Source organism: Oncorhynchus keta, chromosome 12, assembly GCF_023373465.1.
Source record: "Oncorhynchus keta strain PuntledgeMale-10-30-2019 chromosome 12, Oket_V2, whole genome shotgun sequence".
NCBI classification, from domain to species: domain Eukaryota; kingdom Metazoa; phylum Chordata; class Actinopteri; order Salmoniformes; family Salmonidae; genus Oncorhynchus; species Oncorhynchus keta.
Window position 1 is genome coordinate 41,768,141 of NC_068432.1, and position 22,148 is coordinate 41,790,288.

The window sequence follows — 22,148 nt, forward strand, 5'->3', positions numbered from 1 at the left end:
GGTCTGAATGCTTCTGCCGGAGTCTGTTCTAGTGGTAGCATTGCTCAAGAGTTCCAAAGAGTAAGCGTTCATGCCAAGGCCTTTGCTGATATTTAACTTGTCACTCACTGATCATTTGGTATCCAAAACATTTTTGATACATTTTCCACCTCAATGATCCAGTTACTACTCATCCCTGCTTGCTTGCCTCCTACCCTCTCCATGATGGATGATCTAAAAATAAAAACTTTTCCTCAGCAAGACAAACGAGTCTCCCCCCTCTGTCATGTAGAGTTGTCTTCATAGGCCTGTAGGGGGCTCTGTGGGGCGTGAGTAATGGTGTTCCCTTAGCTGGCCGACTACATCTTCGGTCTTCTAGATCCTCTCTTCTCAGCCGCTCTCAGAGAAACCCAAGTTAACACATTAGTAAACCACAGCCTGCCCTACTCATAGTAGATGCAATGCACAGTCTCTGTGGTATGGTCCTTGCAAACGTTGTTGGTTGCAGTAGATGGCAGAGATTTTTAGTTGCATTAACAAGGAGTATAGTGTAAACCGTGCCCATTTTGGCCTAGGCTTAAATTGTACAGATGTGGTCAGTGAACATGTGTGATATGGATTATCAGTGTTGGAGGATGAGGTTAATATTGAAAATATAATTCTAATCTATTGGACTTTGTGGTGTTTAGACAATGCCATGTGCATTGAGATTTCAGTGGATGGATATCAGTGGTAGTTGGCCATAAACCATTTGACAGGTGGTATGGCAAGAGATGGTATGGCACTGTTGTGCTCTGGCTGTAGCTTCACAGTGGTGGACTGGATGTCTATGTCAGCTGGAGACTTGGAAAAATTGGACCTTGCATTTAATCCTATTTTTTTGTCTTTGTTCTTGCATCTAAACAAAATGAATGTTTCTCAATATTTTTTGCAAAAAATGTAGGCTAATAACTACGCTATTATTGAACGGTTAGCGTAATTATGATCCACTTCTTCCATCAACCGTTTGTTTGATAAAAATCCTTGTTAAAAAATTAAATGCAGTTAAGCTAGTCCAACCACTGACACGGCTTGTAATATCTGCCCAGGCATGAATTAACAAGCCTAATGTTTTTAAAACCTGTGTGAATTGCTCTTAACCCAAAGCAAATGTAAGGCATTTACAACTCTTATTCTCCAGATCTTATTCTCAACTGTTTTTCATAAAATCTTGTGTGCTGCTTTTTCTTTTAATGTGACTTGCTTTGGCCCTCGCAACTGGCCTCGTCTTAAGTCCTGCCGCTCTGATTGAAAAAGGTTTTAATTCTTAGAACCTTTGCTGAACTGTAATTTTCCAATGTAATGGTAGAGAATATGGTGCTATAAATGTATCAAGGCTTTTTAAAGCCCATTTTAGTCAAAGGGTATGAATACTTTCCGAATGCACTGTATTACAGACTCTGTCTATGAAGAGCTGGATATTAAGCTGGATATTAATTGGCATTGGCATGGTGTTATGGACACTGTCACCACTGACCATAATGTAGCCTAGCTTAATTATATCCATCAAATGTAGGCTTCCAGATTAATTGTGATTGAGGCGGTATGTCTGTTTTTATGGGCAATTTTCCAGTGCAAGTAGGAGTTGATTCAACCTTATTAACCGTTGTTAATGTGTTGTTGTCCTTAGGTCAAGAGGTAGTCCAAGATGGCTGCAGCGTCTTATGATCAGCTGCTGAAGCAAGTGGAGGCACTGAAGATGGAGAACTCCAACCTTCGACAAGAGCTTGAGGACAACTCCAACCACTTGAACAAACTGGAGACTGAAGCCTCAAATATGAAGGTAATCAGACCTCCTCTATGGTACACTAAGAACCCTGTGTCGAAGGTTGTGTTCAATATGTCGCATTGGGTCGAAGGTCGTTAATTATGGCACATGTAGCAAAACATTTAGCTATGTAAACTGACTTTTCTTATTTGAGAGGTACAGACCAAGCATTTCTGATTCATGTCTACTGAACACAAGCCAGCTTTTCCTCTTCACTCAAATGCTTGTACCAACTCAGTGACCTTAGTGTCCACTAGAGGTCGACTGATTATGATTTTTCAACGCCGATACGGATACCAATTATTGGAGGACCAAAAAAAGCCGGTGCCGATTATTTTTGTATTTTTTTTAAAGGTGGAAAAAGTATTTGTAATAATTACAATTACAACAATACTGAATGAACACTTATTTTAACTTAATATAATACCTCAATAAAATCAATTTAGCCTCAAATAAATAATGATACATGTTCAAGGTTCATGGTTTAAATAATGCAAGAACAAAGTGATGGAGAAGAAAGTAAAAGTGCAATATGTGCAATGTAAAAAAGCTAATGTTTAAGTTCCTTGCTCAGAACATGAGAACATATGAAAGTTGGTGGTTCCTTTTAACATGAGTCTTCAATTTTCCCAGGTAAGAAGTTTTAGTTTGTGGTTGTTATAGGAATTATAGGACTATTTCTCTCTCTGTACGATTTGTATTTCACATACCTTTGACTATTGGATGTTCTTATAGGCACTTTAGTATTGCTAGTGTAACAGTATAGCTTCCGTCCCTCTCCTCACCCCTACCTGGGCTCGAACCAGGAACACATCGACAACAGCCACCCTCAAAGCAGCGTCACCCATGCAGAGCAAGGGGAACAACCACTCCAAGTCTCAGAGCGAGTGACGTTTGAAACGCTATTAGCGCGCACCCCGCTAACTAGCTAGCCATTTCACATCGGTTACACCAGCCTAATCTTGGGATTTGATAGGCTTGAAGTCATAAACAGCTCAATGCTTGAAGCACAGCGAAGAGCTGCTGGCAAAATGCACGAAGTGCTGTTTGAAAGAATGCTTACGAGCCTGCTGGTACTTACCACCGCTCAGTCAGACTGCTCTATCAAATCAGAGACTTAATTATAACATAGTATCACACAGAAATACGAGCCTTAGTTTCCGGATTCTACCATATTAATGACCTATCATCTCGAAAACAAGACGTTTATTCTTTCAGTGAAATACGGAACCGTTCCATATTTTATCTAAGCATCCCTAAGTCTAAATATTCCTCTTACATTGCACAACCTTCAATGTTTTGTCATAATTACGTAAAATTCTGGCAAATTGGGCAGCCCAAACTGTTGCATATATACTGACTCTGCGTGCAATGGGGCGGCAGGGTAGCCTAGTGGTTAGAGTGTTGGACTAGTAACCGAAAGGTTGCAAGTTCAAATCCCTGAGCTGACAAGGTACAAATCTGTCGTTCTGCCCCTGAACAGGCAGTTAACCCACTGTTCCTAGGCCGTCATTGAAAATAAGAATTTGTTCTTAACTGACTTGCATAGTAAAATAAAGGTAACATAGAATTAAATTAAATGAAAGTGACACAATTTTGCTTGGTTAATATTGCCTGCTAACCTGGATTTCTTTTAGCTAAATATGCAGGTTTAAAAATATATAATTCTGTGTATTGATTTTAAGAAATGCATTGATGTTTATGGTTAGGTACACATTGGAGCAACGACAGTCCCTTTTCCCCAATACCCACCGCATCGATTATATGCAACTCAGGACACACTAGATAACTACACATGGTTGATGATATTATGATTGATTGTTTTTTATAAGAAGTTTAATGCTCGCTAGCAACTTACCGTGACTTCTTACTGCATTTGTGTAACAGGCAGTCTCCTCGTGGAGAGCAATGTAATCAGGTGGTTAGAGTATTGGACTAGTTAACTGTAAGGTTGAGAGATTGAATCGCCGAGCTGATAAGGTAAAAATTGGTCATTCTGCCCCTGAACAAGGCAGTTAACCCACCGTTCCTACGCCGTCATTGAAAATAAGAATGTTATCTTAACTGACTTGCCTAGTTAAATAAAGGCATAAAAAAAAATGCCAAATCGGTGTCCAAAAATACTGATTGTTATGACAACGTAATCGGCCCTAATTAATCGGTCGACCTCTAGTGTCCACCCTGAGATTGGAAGGGTGTGATTTCAATCCCTGGCTGAGTCCTACCACATACTATAAAAATGGGCATTCCACATTAGGGAGAGCGTCCTGTCCATGGGGTGTACTTGTACATTAAGCTTTCCTCACGCAACAGTCGTTACTGTGTTTGTCCCAGTTATTGCTTCACTCAGTAGGCTACATCAAGCACAACAGTGGGATATTTCCCTAGGCAAGATCTTAGAACATAGTCTTTCTTCCAGCTTTAAACAACCAATGTGCCTGAAGTAATGTGTTAGGGTTGAGTGCTCCGCTGAATTTTAGGAAGTCATTTAGACTCTAATCCGCTCCCTCTCAATATAGGCCTAGCTATCGAGGAAGACACCATGATGTATCATGGATAGAAATGTTAGCTTAGTATCCAAGACAGAAATAAATGTATCCTCCTCATCCTGTCAACATTCTCTCAAAACCCCTTCACAGGCCTCTCGCTATCCCGACACATTCCCCTGTATTGCCACTCAAATTAGCCCTTCTGCTTCAACCTCCCTATCTGCATCCCAGAGTCGGTCTGTCTCTGAAAACGTTATTTGGCTGTCATCCTCGTTCCCTCAATTCCTCTCTAAGCCTATTGGAAAATGGGGGGTTGAGGAAGGCCCCTTGGATCCTCTCCGCCAATACATTTTCATCGGAATTGAGGAAACAAGGACTGAGGAAGGAGTGGTTTGGCGGTTAGTAACATTTTCAGACACCAGGACTCTGTTCACGAGAAGAGCTGCCATCCTGGGCTAGGCTGCTGAATCTCCCTTTCACACACACACACACACACACACACACGCACACACGCACACACACTCGTTGAATGTACCAGCCTGCTAGGTGCCGTTGCTTTAATTGGATGATGTGACCTGGCAGGCTGAGGCTTCAGGAGGTGATTTAAACTCCTCGGGCTTTTCTGTTCTCACAGGAACATTTGGGTTCTCAACTATCTCTGTCAATGTCTTCTACCCCGCAATGCACCCTTGGGTAGTGAGTGGTGCCACCTCACATTAGGGAGCACTTCTTTCTTAAATGTACGAGTGGCAGTGAATGTAGTGGACTACTCATTAGCCCACGAACTAAGGACAAGAGACTGCAAATCCTTCCCTCAATCCCAAATCAACCCCTAGGGGTTGATACTCTCTGATCTTTTAAAATACCTAGAGGATATGGACTAGGGGTTAATACACTGATCTATTAAAAGGCCTAGTTGCTTTTGTAGAGTGTTTCCTGGTAATGAGGGAATGAGTGTCACCGTGGAAGGACTCGCAGTGTGTTGGGACTGGGGGTGAGGTATATGTTTGGTGCAGGCTTAGTCAGTATTAGTATTTTCTGGGAAGCGTCTTAATGTGAGCAACACTGACATACTTTATGTGAGACTGTACTGACTTTCCAGTAGCATTGGAGCTGGTTGAGGTTTCTCCCACTTTTGGGCATTTCAAATGAGGGGTTCTGCTCTGCCCTTGTCTGAGGAGAGTTCTACTCTGTGAATAGCCTAACACTGATTATGCATCCTTTATCTCAGTATGTTTGGAGCTGGGTTTGAGGTTAGCCTGATTCTCACTTTTGGGGGGGTCTGACTGCTCTACTCTTAGACTGGCACATTCAGCACTGCTGCTAAGCTATCTATTAACAATGCACCCCATCAGCTCTGCTCTGCCTCTGCCTCTGCATCCGCTCTGGCTCAAATTGAAAACCTGCCAACTCATTCAGTTTAGTAAGCCACGGGCTAGGCTACCTGCTACTCTGCAGTCTGATATTTCATGTTGGAGGGAGGTGGCTGTTGCACACCCCTTTGTGCTGCTGCAGATACAGAACCAGCCTGGGTTTGGCTTAGGGATTTATCTGGCACTAGCTTAAGGAGAGCAAAGGGGTGAGAATGATTTTTTTTTTTAAATATTAAAGTATCATTTCTGCCTTTGCTGCAACGACGCCATCCATTGTGTTGACCTGTATTGTTGAGAAATCCTTCCTGGACTGTGAACTATAGTGTTGGAGGTTAGGTTCCTGCATCCTGCAATGCTTACTAAATATAGTTTAGCTTAATGCTTATTGTAAGTGGGCTGTTTTGTTGGTTAATGGTAGCCTAAGTAAGAATAAACGCTAAAGTACTGTAATGCAATGTTTCTATATAGTCTAAATAGCGGGAAGGGCTATCATTTGCAACCAAGTGAGAATTATTAGGCCTATCTTGTGGAAAAATGGTCTGTTAGTATTCCTTACAGGGGAGAACCCCTGTTGAGATCATAAAAGATGAATCATAAATAATGAGATTATTCAGGGGGTAAATAATGATATTATTTATGACTAATGGATGAAATTTAAAGACAGTCTGCCTTTCCCTTTGTGCTAATCAGTTTCATATTCATCAGAAACCCTATCTCCCTCTGGCACTTTGAGATCGATGTCGGCTGCTCTCTCTCTCGCTCTCTCTCGCTCTCTCTCGCTCTCTCTCGCTCTCTCTCGCGCTCTCTCGCTCTCTCTCGCTCTCTCTCGCACGCTCCCTTCCCTCTGCACGTTGGGGAAAGCTGTCTTTTTTTAGCGTCTCTCTCCCTTCCTCTCATTGTATCTGATGAATGCGCCTCTCTCAGTTCCGACATCCAGACATTTCCTCTCTCCTCGGGGCTCAGGGTCTGTGTCCCAAATTGCACAATGTTTCCCTTTTATAGTGCACTACTTTTGACTAGGGCCCATAGGGTGCACTATATAGGGAATGGGGTGCCATTTGGGACACAAACAGGCTGTCACAGGCTCACAGCTGCAGGGAGACCAGAGGAGAGCATAAACAACAGCCTCTCCATCAATGAGCACTGAGCATGCTTCCTCTCTCTTACGCACCAAGCCAATTACACACAGCACAACGAGCTCAATTTCAGTTAAATAATTATGTTTACGAGCACGCGCACTCACACACGCACAAAGACACATCGAATTGTACTTGCATCTTATGTAACCCAGTTCTAACATAAACCATACAGCTTTAGATGAGCACTAAACCTCTATAAATCCTCAGTCATTCCATCCTGTATGTGGAAAGGGATGCTATAAAGTGACATTTTGCATTTGATATATCAAGTTTCTGGCAGAAAGTTTCTTCATAATAAGTTACTAGTGAAATTGAAATGGCCTTTTGTGGGATCAATACTAGTGGCTCATTCCACAACATAATAGTGTAATAGTATAGTGCCACTGGGTTAGTTGAAACATACTTAGTTCTCAGAACAGACAGGTTATGATTTAAGCTTTCTACTTTACGCATATCTTGGTACTTTTATTGTGAAAAGTTCAGACCTGGCTACTTGCATAAGTGTAAAATATTTGGGGCCCTGAATCTCCTAGGTTTTTTAGGAATCCACTTTGTTTAGCAGAAAAGTTTAATCAAGGAGTTTCAGACATGGAAATTAGGGTTTCCAATCAATGAATAGCTTTTGAACAAAACAGAACACCCCCCTTTCCTATATTTTTTACCATGCTTTTTTCTATTTTGAGAAGTCTTTCTGGTGGATTATCATCCTAAAACTACCCAATAGGAATCTGTGGTGGTCTGGGTCTCTCGTTAAGTACAGCCTAGTTAGTAAGGTTACTTCACACATTAGTGTTCTAATTTAAACCCTCCAGTCCTGCCTTCCCTTGACACCAATGCTTGTTTTTTCCTTATTACACACCACATGCTTAACAACAACAATATTGCATTCTCAAGGACAGTCTACCTTTTTCCAGTAAGAGTGCAGTACAAAAGCCGGACATAGCATGGTTCAGGGCCTCATGGGAGCCCAGCTCAGATGAAACCAGAGCCTAATGAGAATGAGAGACCCCGGCATGCTGGGTGGGTTTTGGCTCTGCAGATGGGTACTTTTACAGCATTGATTTGAGTTACTAGGACTATTGGATGACTATTTTAAAGCCTGTGTGTGTGTGTGTGTGTGTGAAAGGTATGCAGGACACTCAAACACTGCAGGGTTGCACAGGTTTTCTAGCCCGTCTCTCTGTTGGATTTGTTTATTAGGGAAGAGTGTGTCCATTTTCCCATTTCAGATTGGGCAAACGCATCCAGAATTCTGAGACTTGGACAGCAGTTGACTAAAAATATAATTTAACGAGAGTTGACAACTTGACTTGGTATGGATGTGGCAGCTTCAAAGTTTCCTTTCCTTTTTTATTTGGTTATCCAACTAATTGAAGTAAGTTCAGACTTGATTGCATGTCCTCAATTTCATTTACTCTCAATGGCCCCATGGTTATTTGTTTTTATAGGTCTTTTTATAGGCCAGATCAATCTATATGGATTCTCCTCTTGGTCTTGAATTTACGGTCAGCTAGTAGTCTACGTTATAAATGAGCTGTATTCTATTCACATTAGCAACAACATGTCCGTCACCCCCAATGGTTGAATAGAGGAGTGGTTCTGCTAGGAACTGCTGTGAATAGAATGAGGGGCTCTTTATCATATGATCCCAGCCTGATAATGCAGCCGTTGTGTGGTGTGTCTAGACGTCACACATGCTTTACAGAGCGAGGGAGAGAGGGAGCGCATCGCACAGTCAGGGCTGTGTGTTTTTGTTTCCTGCCATCCAGCCCTCCCGTCTGACCCCCTTTCAGCCTGCTCATCGATGCATGGGCCAGGGTCAGAGGTCACAGGGTAGAGGTTGACGGACACTGTGACCGTCCGGGTCATGCATTGGTTACGTTGTGAGTAACGCTTCAATCTAAGGGGAAGCAGCTGTATGGACATAGCCTCTTGATGGCCCCTGGTCTCTGACTGACTGAGACGGGACAGGCAGGGTGGAAGGAAAACCCTGTTCTGTTTTCTGAGCGGGAGCCGTGTTGTCGCCGGACATCGCTTTGATGCTTTGCTCTCCTCTCGGACTCACTGGAGGACAGGAGACTACTCTTTCTATTCCACTTGAAAAATAAAATAAGTTAACGAACTGTTCAACCTGGAAATACTTTTTATCTAACTTTTGATTTAATGACCCGCAGTTAATATAAAGTCCAGATTGGTTGAAGGATTCTGCCTGCTGTGGAGACTACCACTGCTGCTACAGCTGTAGTACTGTACTCTAGGATTCCTGAGCTATATGGACATGATCGTATCCAGCCTCTCGTTCGCTATGCTGTATCCTTCTGATTATAGGCCTAGTTTTAACGCTGGATTTATTATTCTCCTCTGGAAGTATGCCTTTCCACCATTCACTCTGTCACCGTTGTAGGTTCATTGTGGTAAGTATTAGTCCTCCTGCAACAAGCCAGTTTCAATAGGCTAATCAAGTTCATGATCTTTTTCCAGTCATGTTTTGTAGAGCTGAGCGGTTAACAGATTATGGACGGGACACGTAGTTAAACAAACCCTTAGAGGGATCAAGATCTTTAAGTTCTTCATAATGTGTTGTATATTATTTCAAGTAGGTTCAGAGTTCTATTTGGAGATAGGACATTACACCATTAAAGTGACCAAACTTTTTGCATTTGTGGATGTAGGCCTACAGCTAACAATGTATTGCTACTGTATGTCTTTGGGTTGGTTGTCTGTGAAAAGGCTACAGATTAAGATGCATATACGACTATGCAGAGACCTTCACTGAAAGGATGGGATAAGATGTCCATAGGAGGAGAAAAAGTGCTCAAGGATAGCAATGTCATTGGTTGACTGAAGAGTAGAGTTCACTGAGAACATAATCAAGTCTAAAGAAAAGCGTCTCTCCCTTCAAGGTAAAGTCACTGATGCCCTCAAGGGGCCAGTTCTTAGAAAGCCATTAGTGGCATGCTCATTAGGAACAGAGAAACTTAGGGTCCAACCTACAATACAGTACTGGATTTAAAAACTTTAAAAAAAAAGCTTTCTCCCCAATTTCGTGGTATCCATTTGGTCGTTAGTTTGTCCCATTGCAGCAACTCCCGTACGGACTCGGGAGAGGTGAAGGCCGAGAGCCGTGCGTCCTCCGAAACACGACTCAGCCAAGCTGCACTGCTTCTTGACACAATGCCCGCTTAATCCGGAAGCCAGCCTCACCAATGTGTCAGAAAACATTGTACACCTGGCAACCGTGTCACCGTACATGCGCCCGGCCCACCACAAGGAGTCGCGAGAGCGCGATGGGACAAGTATATCCCGGCCAGCCAAACCCTTCCCTAACCCGGACGACGCAGGGCCAATTGTGCTCCACCCCATGGGTCTCCCGGTCGCGGTCGGCTGCGAGAGCCTGGATTCGAACCGGGATTTCTAGTGGCACAGCTAGAACTGTGATGTGCCTTAGACTACTGCGCCACTCGGAGGCCTATAGCTCCATTCTTGTGTATTTTATTCCTCTTGCGTTACCATTTTTTAAAATGTATTATGGTTTATAAACCGCATCATTGTGAAGGGCTCATAAGCAAGCATTTCACGGTAAAGTCTGAACCAGTTGTATTCGGCTCATGTGACAAATTAAATTTGATACTGTTTTTGATGTTACATCAAAGCCAGTGGTTGGATGTTTTTCCTCTCACTGTTCTACCCTGTCCATCAGGCAGCATGACCAACCACCAGTTCCTTGTCTCTGGAATGGGATAGTGGTGGGGGGGTTGGGGCAAACATTCTATTTTGCACTGCAGTGGGCCAGTAGGTTTGGCTAGACTTTTTACAGGTGTGAATGGACTTTAACTTTGTTTTTGTGGCTTAAATGTTTTTGTTTCTAAACTAAAAGAACATTGCTGTTCTTTCCTTTGGAAGTGTGTGTGTGCACCTAGATATTGTTCAGTGCTCTTATTTGCGGTTGTGTGTTTACAAACAATATATTATAACCGATTTGTTTCTCCTGTATTTCAGGAGGTGCTGAAACACATACAGGGAAGCATTGAAGAAGACTCTACCGATTCATCCGGACAAATCGATCTCCTAGAAAGACTGAAAGGTACGCATCAGACATGGGGTGACAGAATTAGCTGGTTGAAATGCGTTCTATTAAATAACCTAAATTCTGATATTCCTTCCTCCGGTAGAAATTAGCCTGGATCCTAACACTTACCCAGGGGTGAAGCTGAGATCTCAGCCGTCTTCCATGCAGGGTTCAGGCTCTGGGCGTTCAGGGGACAGCAGCCCCAGCCCCATGGGTTCCTTGGGCTCCCTCCCCAAGAGAGGGCTGTCCAATGGGGGCAGAGACAGCGCTGGCTACCTGGAGGAGCTGGAGAAGGAGAAGTGAGCTCCTGCTTGCATTACTTTGTATTTTCACATTAGTTTGTCTTTGAGTAATGCAGGTTATACTTAGTCTCCATCCCAAAGGACACCCTATTCCCTACATAGTGCAGTACCAGAGCCCTTTCAGGCTATATAGCAAATAGGGTACCATGTGGGGGGCATTCACTATGATTTAATGCTGCAATATTAATTGATGAATGGTTTGCCTCTCTCCCGGCCAAATCACACTGAGTGCAATGGTGCAGTGTGAGAGCTTCAATCACACAGTACATCATGCTAACATTGTTAGGTTGCAAAGTGTATTCCTGGCATTAGTCACAGACAGGATGCATTAGGCGCTCGTATTCAGGACACCTACCCTGTTTTATTCTGGTATGCTGTATATGTGTTTTTGTCTTAGGTCTTTGATTAGTTTATTTGGTCTGACTTCGGTCAGTTTTGAATTATAAAAAGAAAAACCTTGGTCTCTGATTGGTGCGATTGTATCTGTCTTGTCAGGTCCTTATTGATGGCGGAGCTGGAGAAAGAGGAGAAGAAGAAGGATCAGTATTACGCACAGCTGCAGAACCTCACCAAGAGGATCGACAGCCTACCACTGACTGAGAATGTAAGTGTTTATTTGTCGTTCAGCATTATGCAGGGCGTTGGGATGGAGTATAGTGACGTATAGATACTCCCAAAATATCATAACTGACAGTATGCAGATATCCTCTCTGCATTATTAAATATTAAACATTTCGCCAAGCCTGATGTCTGTTGATCCTGTTTGCGGTTGCAGCAGTTCTCCCTGCAGACGGATATGACCCGTAGGCAACTGGAGTACGAGGCGAGGCAGATCAGAGCTGCCATGGAGAAACAGCTGGGAACCTGCCAGGATATGGAGAAGAGGGCACAGGTCAGGGATGAGAGGAATTTGGGGTGGCAAGTAGCCTAGTGGTTAGAGTGTTGGGCCAGTAACAGAAAGGTTGCTGTATCGAATCCCTGAGCCGACAAGGTAAAAATCTGTCGTTCTGCCCCTGTATAATAAGGCAGTTAGCCCAGTGTTCCCCGGTAGGCCGTCATTGTAAATAATATATTTTTCTTAACTGACTTGCCTAGTTAAATAAAGGTTAAAATGATGAATGCATACAGTGAAATGAAAGGGAGAGCAGGTAGAGAATTACATGTATAGGATGAGTCATTGTTTAGGAAACAGGAAGAACAGGAAGAACAGAATGGCCAGTAAGGATATTAAGTAGGATGGATATGTAGGCAGTTGAGGTAGAACATTTAGTAAATTGACTTAGAATTACAAAATTCTAACAACTAACTGGCGACCCTACACATTGACTCTACCGGTGCCCCCTGTATATAGTCTCGCTATTGTTGTTTTACTGCTGTTATTTAACTACTTGTTACTTTCATCTCTTGTCCGTATTTTTTTTAATTGCGTTGTTGGTTGGGGGCTCGTAAGTAGGAATTTCACTGTAAGGTCTACCTACACCTGTTGTATTCGGCACATGTGACTAATAAAATTTGATTTGGTAATTGTAATATCCGGTCATCATCCTCTGAGTGATTGCTTCCTGTAAATGTCCTGCTGTGTTTCAGGTGAGGGTGACTCGTATTCAGCAGATAGAGAAGGACATACTGAAGATCCAACAGCATGTCCAGTCTTCACCTGCAGAACCAGAGGTATGTGATACTCACCCCAGCCTCAGGTGTAATACACTAGAATGTACCTCTAGGCCTTGTTCTAGCTAGAATACAAAGAAAATATTGCCGGAAACAATAGAGGTACCGAATTTCTCACTGTAAATATATTTAGGGCTGGTTTCCCGGACGCATTATTCCTGTTTAAAATGACTAATGTCCTTTGATTTGTCTGGGACTAAGCATAATCTGTATCTGGGAAACCAGCCCTAAATGTATTTACAGTGATTTCTGGCAATACTTTCTCTGTATTCTGGCTAATGCCTGGCCTGTGTGGACATCTCCATTTCAACAGGCATTCTGTGGGAACAGTTTGTTGGCCTTGAGTCATGTAAAGAACCAAAAGCTGCTTACATCGGAGTGTCGTGCCATGTCAGTCAGCCATCCCATTTGCTGATAGCCATTGAATTCTCGTTGTACAGGGTGCGCATTTCTATGCAATGGGGATTGATGCTTAGCCTCCATCCCTGCGTTACAGAGATGTCACATGGACAAGTGTACAATAATGCTTTGTTACTGATCCGATATGGTGATTTATCTGAACTGAACATACTGTCCTCTCTCATCCAATCATTTTGCAGTGTTCTGCTCCTCTAAACAAGAGCGTCATTTATTTACAGCGGCTCCTAAGAACACTAGAATGCTGGAAGCAACTCTTGTTCCTTCCAGGTTTATAACTTCTGACCCTGATTCTGGGGGGTGAAATCAACCATAGGCGTTCTCCTGTCCTCTCTCCTTGTGTTAAATATGAAAAAGAGAGCTATTGAATGAATGACAAATGACTTTTTGTTTTTGTAAAATCGCCAGTTGGAAACCCATCCCGTATGGGATTAATTGACACACATTACAATAGTTCACTGATAATTTAGTGATAATTCTTCTTCCGGTGTTCTCTGCAGTGCGTTGCATAAAGAGGGGGGGGGGGAATATATCAATACATAATAGTAAATAATATAATCAAAACTAATTATATCCCTGGAGCAGTAAACATATACATGTATACATACAGTCGTGGCCAAGTTTTTAGAATGACACAAATATTAATTTTCACAAAGTCTGCTGCCTCAGTTTGTATGATGGCAATTTGTATATATTCCAGAATGTTAGGAAGAGTGATCAGATGAATTGCAACGCCCCTCTTTGCCATGCAAATGAACTGAATCCCCAAAAAACATCCACTGCATTTCAGCCCTGCCACAAAAGGACCAGCTGAAATCATGTCAGTGATTCTCTCGTAAACCTCTGGCCTAGGGGGCGGTATTTTGACGTCTGGATGAAAAGCTTGCCCAAAGTAAACTGCCTGCTACTCAGGCCCAGAAGCTAGGATATGCATGTAATTGGTAGATTTGGATAGAAAACACAAAATGTCTAAAACTGTTAAAATAATGTCTGTGAGTATAACAGAACTGAAATGGCAGGTGAAACCCCGAGGACAACCCCCCCCTCCTCCCCCCAAAAAACACAATTTCAGCATAACACTGATTTCAATGGCTGGCACTTTTATTATAGGGCGAAATCCTCCCTGGTTGCAGTTCCTAGGGCTTCCACAAGATGTCAACAGTCTTTAGAAAGAGTTTCATGCTGGTTTTTGGGAAAATGAGAGAAGTTGTAATTTTTCTAGGCGGCTCCCATTTTAGCTGTAGTTTTTCCAAGCGTGTGGAGAAACGCTTCTTTGTTATTTATCTCCGGTAGAGACAATAACGATTCTCAGTCTTAAATTTTATAGTTTATTTCCGTATTAGGGTACCTAAGGTTTGATTATAAACGTTGATTGACTTGTTTGGATAAGTTTGTTGGTAATGTTTGGGATTCATTTTGTATGCATTTTGAAGGAGGGAAACTGGGTGGATTATTGACTGAAGCGCGCCAGCTAATTTATCTGTTATTTTTACCAGGTAAATTGATTGAGAACAATTCTTATTTGCAGCTATGACCTGGGGAATAGTTACAGGGGAGAGGAGGGGGATGAATGAGCCAACTGTAAACTGGGGATTATTAGGTGACCATGATGGTTCGAGGGCCAGTTTGGGAATTTAGCCAGGACACAGGGGTTAAACACCCCTACTCTTACGATAAATGTCATGGGCTCTTTAACCTCTTGCTCCTACCCGACACGCAGGCGTCCCATCTAGACATCTGGAAAAGCAAACTCAAACGTTCATTAAAATACATATGCAGGGTACTGAATTAAAGCTCCACCTGTTGTGAATCCAGGCAACAAGTCAGATTTTTAAAATGCTTTTCGGCGAAAGCATGAGAAGCTATTATTTGATAGCATGTAACACCCCAAAAGTCCCGCAGGGGACGTAAACAAAATATTTAGCATAGTCGGCGCTACACAAAACGCACAAATAAAATATAAAACATTCATTACCTTTGACCATCTTCTTTGTTGGCACTCCTAGATGTCCCATAATCACTATTGGGTCTTTTTTTTCGATTAAATCGGTCCATATATAGCCTAGATATCGATGTATGAAGACTGTGATCAAGGAAAAAAATAGCGTTTTATAACGTAACGTCATTTTTTAAAATTAAAGTCGACGATAAACTATCACAAAACACTTCGAAATACTTTTGTAATGCAACTTTAGGTATTAGTAAACGTTAATAAGCGATCAAATTGATCACAAGGCGATGTATATTCTATAGCTGTACGTCTGGAAATAATGTCCGGGTAAATCTCAACCAAAATATCCGGTCGGAGACCGGAAGAACTGCGCTACCTTGTGTCTGTTTGACCAAGAAACAAATCGTAGGCAAATGACAAGACTGTTGACATCATGTGGAAGCTGTAGGTATTGCAACCTCGGCCCCATTTAATGTGGTTCACGTTTAACAATGGGTTGATGGATATATTTTCCCATTTTCAGTGATCAGATTTTCCTGCAGTTTTCGATGAAACGCACGTTCTGTTATAGTCACAGCCGTGATTTAACCAGTTTTATAAACATCTGTTTTCTATCCACACATACGAATCATATGCATGTACTATATTCCTGGCATGAGTAGCAGGGCGCTGAAATGTTGCGCGATTTTTAACAGAATGTTCGAAAAGGTAGGGGGTAGGAGTAACAGGTTAATGACCTCAGAGTCAGGACACCCGTTTAACGTCCCATCCAAAAGACGGCACCCTACACAGGGCAGTGTCCCCAATCACTGGGATATTTATTTTTTTAGACCAGAGGAAAAAGTGCCTCCTACTGGCCCTCCAACACCACTTCCAGCAGCATCTGGTCTCCCATCCAGGGACTGACCAGGACCAACCCTGCTTAGCTTCAGAAGCAAACCAGCAGTGGTATGCAGGGTGAAAGGAAATTATCGTCAAAAGACCCTTTGGAGTGTCAACAGAAGATCTTCAAAGGTAATGCATATATATCGCTATTTCTGACTTTCGTGTTTCAACTGACTGGTTGAAATATGATTTGTCATGCATTTGTATGCGGGGCGCTGTCCTCAGATAATCGCATGGTTTGCTTTTGCTGTAAAGCCTTTTTGAAATCTGACACATTGGCTGGATTAACAAGAAGTTGAGCTTTATTTTGATGTATAACACATATTTTGAAGAATGTTAAATATTTTAATTTCGGAATCTTTTATTTGGCGCTCTGCAATTTCACCGGATGTTGGCCATTTGGGACGCTACCGTCCAACGTATCCGTGAGAAGTTAACACGGGTGTGAGTGTTGACGACAAGGCTGGAGATCACTCTGTCATGCTGCTTGAGTTTGAATAACAGACTGGAAGCTTCAAAAGGAGCCTGGTGCTTGGAATCATTGTTCTTCCTCTCTCAACGATGGTTACCTGCAAGGAAACGCATGCCGTCATTGCTTTGCACAAATAGGGCTTCACAGGCAATATTGCTGCACCTAAATCAACCATTTATCGGATCATCAAGAACTTCAAGGAGGGTGGTTTAATTGTTGTGAAGAAGGCTTTAGGGTGCCCAAGAAAGTCCAGCAAGCGCCAGGACCGTCTCCTAAAGTTGATTCAGCAGCAGGATCGGGGCACCCCCAGTACAGAGCTTGTTCGGGATTTGCAGCAGGCAGGTGTGAGTGCATCTGCACGCACAGTGAGGCGAAGACTTTTGGAGAATGTCCTGGTGTCAAGAAGGGCAGTAAAGAAACCACTTCAGGAAAAACATCAGGGACAGACTGATATTCTTCAAAAGGTACAGGGATTGGACTGCTGAGGACTGGGGTAAAGTCATTTTCTTTGAATCCCCTTTCCGATTGTTTGGGGCCTTCGGAAAAAAGCTTGTCCGGAGAAGACTAGGTGAGCGCTACCATCAGTCCTGTGTCATGCCAACAGTAAAGCATCCTGAGACCATGTGTGTGGTTGCTTCTCAGCCAAGGGAGTGGGCTCACTCACAATTTTGCCCAAGAACACAGCCATGAATAAAGAATGATACTAACACATCCTCCTAGAGCAACTTCTCCCAACCATCCAGGAACAGTTTGGTGATGAACAATGCCTTTTCCACCTTGCCATAAGGCCAAAGTGATAACTAAGTTGCTCGGGGAACAAAACATTGATATTTTGGGTCCATGGCCAGGAAGCTCCCCAGACCTTAATCCCATTGAGAACTTGTGGTCAATCCTCAAGAGGCGGGTGGACGAAAACCCTACAAATTCTGACAAACTCCAAGCATTGATTATGCAAGAATGGGCTGCCATCAGTCAGGAAGTGGCCCAGATGTTAATTGACAGCATGTCAGGGCGGATTGCAGAGGTCTTGAAAAAGGGTCAACACTGCAACTCTTTGCATCAACTTCATGTAATTGTCAAAAAAAGCCTTTGACACTTATGAAATGCTTGTAATTATACTTAAGTATTCCATAGTAACATCTGACAAAAATATCTAAAGACACTGAAGCAGCAAACTTAATTTCCACTAACATTTGTCATTCTCAAAACTTTTGACCAGAGCCTGTAATTGAACCCACAAATACTGATGCTCCAGATACTCAACTGGTCTAAAGAATTCATTTTTTTTATTGCTTCTTAAATCAGAATAACAGTTTTCAGCTCTGCTAACATAATTGCAAAATAGTTTTCTAATGATCAATTAGCCTTTTAAAATGATTAACTTGGATTAGCTAACACAACGTGCTATTGGAACACAGGAGTAATGGTTGCTGATAATGGGCCTCTGTACGCCTATGTAGATATTCCATAACATTTTTCCAGCTACAATAGTCATTTACAACATTGACAATGTCTACACGGATCAATTTGATATTTTAATGGACAGAAATGTGCTTTTCTTTCAATCAAGTAAAATGTCTGTGACTCCAACTTTTGAACGATAGTGTGTGCATGTATACATAGTGGCTTGTGAAAGTATTCACCCCCCCTTGGCATCTTTCCTATTTTGTTGCCTTACAACCGGGAATTAAAATGAATATTCTGGGGGTTTGTATCCTTAGAATTACACACTATGCCTACCACTGAAGCTTCATCCAAGCTACTCAATACTGCCCCCAGTCCCAAAGAAGTTAACTTCTTGCGTCGAGCCAACCCGGATCCGGGATCATGACTACAGCCTCAAGCCCATTACCATAACGCAACGTTAACTATTCATGAAAATCGCAAATGAAATGAAATCAATATGCTAGCTCTCAAGCTTAGCCTTTTGTTAACAACACTGGCATCTCAGATTTTCAAAAATATGCTTCTCAACCATAGCAAACTAGCATTTAGCGTTAGCATTTAGTATTAGCAGGCAACATTTTCACAAAAACCAGCAAAAACATTCAATAAATCATTTACCTTTGAAGAACTTCTGATGTTTTCAATGAGGCTCTCAGTTAGATAGCAAATGTTCTGTTTTCCTGAAAGATTATTTGTGCAGGAGAAATCGGTCCGTTTTCTGCGTCATGTTTGGCTACCAAAAAAAAAAAAATTCATTCATCCAAACGCCAAACTTTCTTCCACATTAACTCCATAATATCGACTGAAACATGGTAAACGTTGTTTAGAATCAATCCTCAAGGTGTTTTTCACATATCTCTTCATGATATATAATTCCTGGAAGTCTCCTCTCTGTCTCAATAACATGGATGAATGCGAGCAGCTTTGAGATTACGCAACAATTTCAACAAAGGACTCCAGGCGGACCCCTGGTAAATGTAGTCTCTTATGGCCAATCTTCCAATGATATGCCTACAAATACTTCACAATGCTGCAGACAACTTGGAGAAACGATAGAAAGGGCAGGCTAATTCGTGGCGCTTTCACAGCCATATAAGGAGACAATGAAAAACAGAGCGTCAAAAATCCTGCTCATTTCCTGTTTGAAGTTTCATCTTGGTTTCGCCTGTTGCATCAGTTCTGGGGCACTCGCAGATAATATCTTTGCAGTTTTGGAAACGTCAGTTTTCTTTCCAAAGCTGCCAATTATATGCATAGTCGAGCATCTTTTCGTGACAAAATATTGCGCTTAAAACGGGCACGTTTTTTTATCCAATAATGACATAACCTCTTCAATCTATAGGGGCGCTAACTTCTTATGGATGGGGGGCAGTATTGAGTAGCTTGGATGAATAAGGAGTAAACTGCCTGCTACTCAGGCCCAGAAGCGAAGATATTCATATTATCCAAGTTAAGTAGATTTGGATAGAAAAACTTCAACGTTTCTAAAACGGTTTGAATGATGTCTGTGAGTATAACAGAACTCATATGGCAGGCAAAAACCTGAGAAAAGATCCAACCAGGAAGTGGGAAATCTGAGGTTTGTATGTTTTCAAGTCTGCCTATACAATATACAGTGGAAATGTGGTCTGATTGCACTTCCTAAGGCTTCCACTAGATGTCAAGTCTTTAGGACCTTGTTTCAGGCTTCTACTGTGAAGGGGAGAGAATAAGAGCTGTTTGAGTCAGGTGTCTGTCAGAATGCCATGAGCTCTGGTTGGAATATTATTGAAGGTTTATGTTAACATCCTAAAGATTGATTCTATACAACTCATGAATTTGGATTTGTGAACTTAACGCGCGAACAAAAAGGAGGTATTTGGACATAAATTATGGACTTTCTCGAACAAAACAAACATTTATTGTGGAACTGCGATTTCTGTGGATGCATTCTGATGATCATCAAAAGTAAGTGAATATTTGTAATGCAGTTCTGACTTCTGTTGACTCCACAACATGGCGGGTATTAGAGATCGATCGATTATGATTTTTCAATTCCGATGCCGATTATTGAAGGACCAAAAAAAGCCGTTACCGATTAATCTTAATCCGATGAGTTTTAATTGTATTTATTTATATATGTATATACAGTGGGGCAAAAAAGTATTTAGTCAGCCACCAATTGTGCAAGTTCTCCCACTTAACAAGATGAGAGGCCTGTAATTTTCATCATAGGTACACTTCAACTATGACAGACAAAATGAGGGGAAAAGAAATCCAGAAAATCACATTGTAGGATTTTTAATTAATTGATTTGCAAATTATGGTGGAAAATAAGTATTTGGTCACCTACAAACAAGGAAGATTTCTGGCTCTCACAGACCTGTAACTTCTTCTTTAAGAGGCTCCTCTGTCCTCCACCCGTTACCCGTGTTAATGGTACCGATTTGAACTTGTTATCAGTATAAAAGACACCTGTCCACAACCTCAAACAGTCACACTCCAAACTCCACTATGGCCAAGACCAAAGAGCTGTCAAAGGACATCAGAAACAAAATTGTAGACCTGCACCAGGCTGGGAAGACTGAATCTGCAAATCCGGCATAAAAAAGATCGTACTTTTTGGAGAAATGTTGTTTTGGTCTGATGAAACACAAATAGAACTGTTTGGCCATAATGACCATTGTCATGTTTGGAGGAACATGACAATGGGAATGTGAAGAAAGAAATCCTTCGCTCTACTATTATTCTGACATTTCTGACATTTCTTCTTCTGACACTTCAACTGTATACTGCGATCATGTGAAACTTAGATTGCACACAGGTGGACTTTGTGACTTTTGAGGGTAATTGGTTGCCCCAGATCTTATTTAGGGGCTCCATAGCAAAGTGGGTGAATGCATAGGCACGCACCACTTTTATGTTTTTTTGAAGCAAGTACTTTTTCATTTCACTTCACCAATTTGAACTATTTTGTCCATTTTATATGAAATCCAAATAAAAATATTTAAATTACAGGTTGTAATGCAACAAATTAGGCAAAATGCCAAGGGGGATTAATACTTTTGCATGGCACTGTGCATTCATACATACATGTACAGAAGGCATTTGAACACAGTCTGGCACAAAGAGAAGAGACTGTGTGCAGGTCTGTCTCACACTATCTATATACTCGTCTTATTTTCCATCCAATTTTAATTGAATGAAGGGGGACCTGTTCGACTGCAGCACACACATTAGCTGACCTGATGACTGAGCATGTGTGCAGTCAGTCAACCAGTGACTACCTTCTGCTCCTGTTGGATGCACAGCCGAGAAGCCATAAGGCCTTGGTATGTGTGTTCATGCGTCAGTGTGCATGAATACTGTATTCAAGCCAGTGCACTCATGCCTGCATCATGTGAGATGTTTGTTTGGTGGCCCATACAGTATTCGTGCTCGTGCGTTTTTGTCTGTTGGTAATTGTGTGTACACTACTTGTCTCGTGCCCTGCATGTGTGCTGGCTTACATGCTTTTCCCCCTCTACATGAGTGGATAAATCATTGGACACATTTAATTCCCCCCTCTTCGACTGTCATCCTGCAAGCTGAGCTACAGCTTATGTAGGTCAGGGATGAGGAAGCCTGATGCTCCTGCAGCTGCCCTAGCTAGCCTAGTGACTGAATGCTCTATCCATCAGGGTTTCACATTTTGGGGAATATTCAGAGGTGGAAACTTTCTGTGGGAATTAACAGAAATATATGCAAATTAATATTAATTCCATTTAAATGTAAATGTTTTTTTTGCATTGGATATATTACCATATCATATGGAGACAAACAAAAACCTTTAACCTCTTGGTCCTACCTGGCACGCAGGCGTCCCATCTAGACATCTGGAAATGCAAATGCGCTACGCTAAATGCTAATAGTACTAGTTAAAACTCAAACGTTCATTAAAATACACATGCAGGGTATTGAATTAAAGCTACACTCGTTGTGAATCCAGGCAACAAGTCAGATTTTTAAAATGCTTTTCGGCGAAAGCATGAGAAGCTATTATCTGATAGCATGTAACACCCCAAAATACCTACAGGGGACGTAAACAAAATAATTAGCATAGTCGTCGCTACACAAACCGCACAAATAAAATATAAAACATTCATTACCTTTGACCATCTTCTTGGTTG

General features: G+C 41.9%; 1 protein-coding gene across 5 annotated transcripts in view; it reads left to right on the forward strand.

The window, feature by feature from the left end:
• The window catches only part of apc (APC regulator of WNT signaling pathway), a 58,736-nt gene that overhangs the window by 12,785 nt on the left and 23,803 nt on the right, over nt 1–22,148 (forward strand). For 3 of the 5 annotated variants that reach the window (XM_035782985.2, XM_035782987.2, XM_035782986.2), the window contains 6 exons: nt 1,649–1,801; nt 10,787–10,871; nt 10,960–11,155; nt 11,654–11,762; nt 11,934–12,050; nt 12,746–12,829. In XM_035782985.2, coding sequence (XP_035638878.1) covers nt 1,667–1,801; nt 10,787–10,871; nt 10,960–11,155; nt 11,654–11,762; nt 11,934–12,050; nt 12,746–12,829 — 726 coding nt within the window. In that variant the 5' untranslated portion in view covers nt 1,649–1,666. Of the gene's footprint in view, nt 1–1,648; nt 1,802–8,737; nt 9,202–10,786; nt 10,872–10,959; nt 11,156–11,653; nt 11,763–11,933; nt 12,051–12,745; nt 12,830–22,148 lie in introns of those variants that run through there. The other 2 variants (XM_035782988.2, XM_035782990.2) reach the window with 2 other exon arrangements.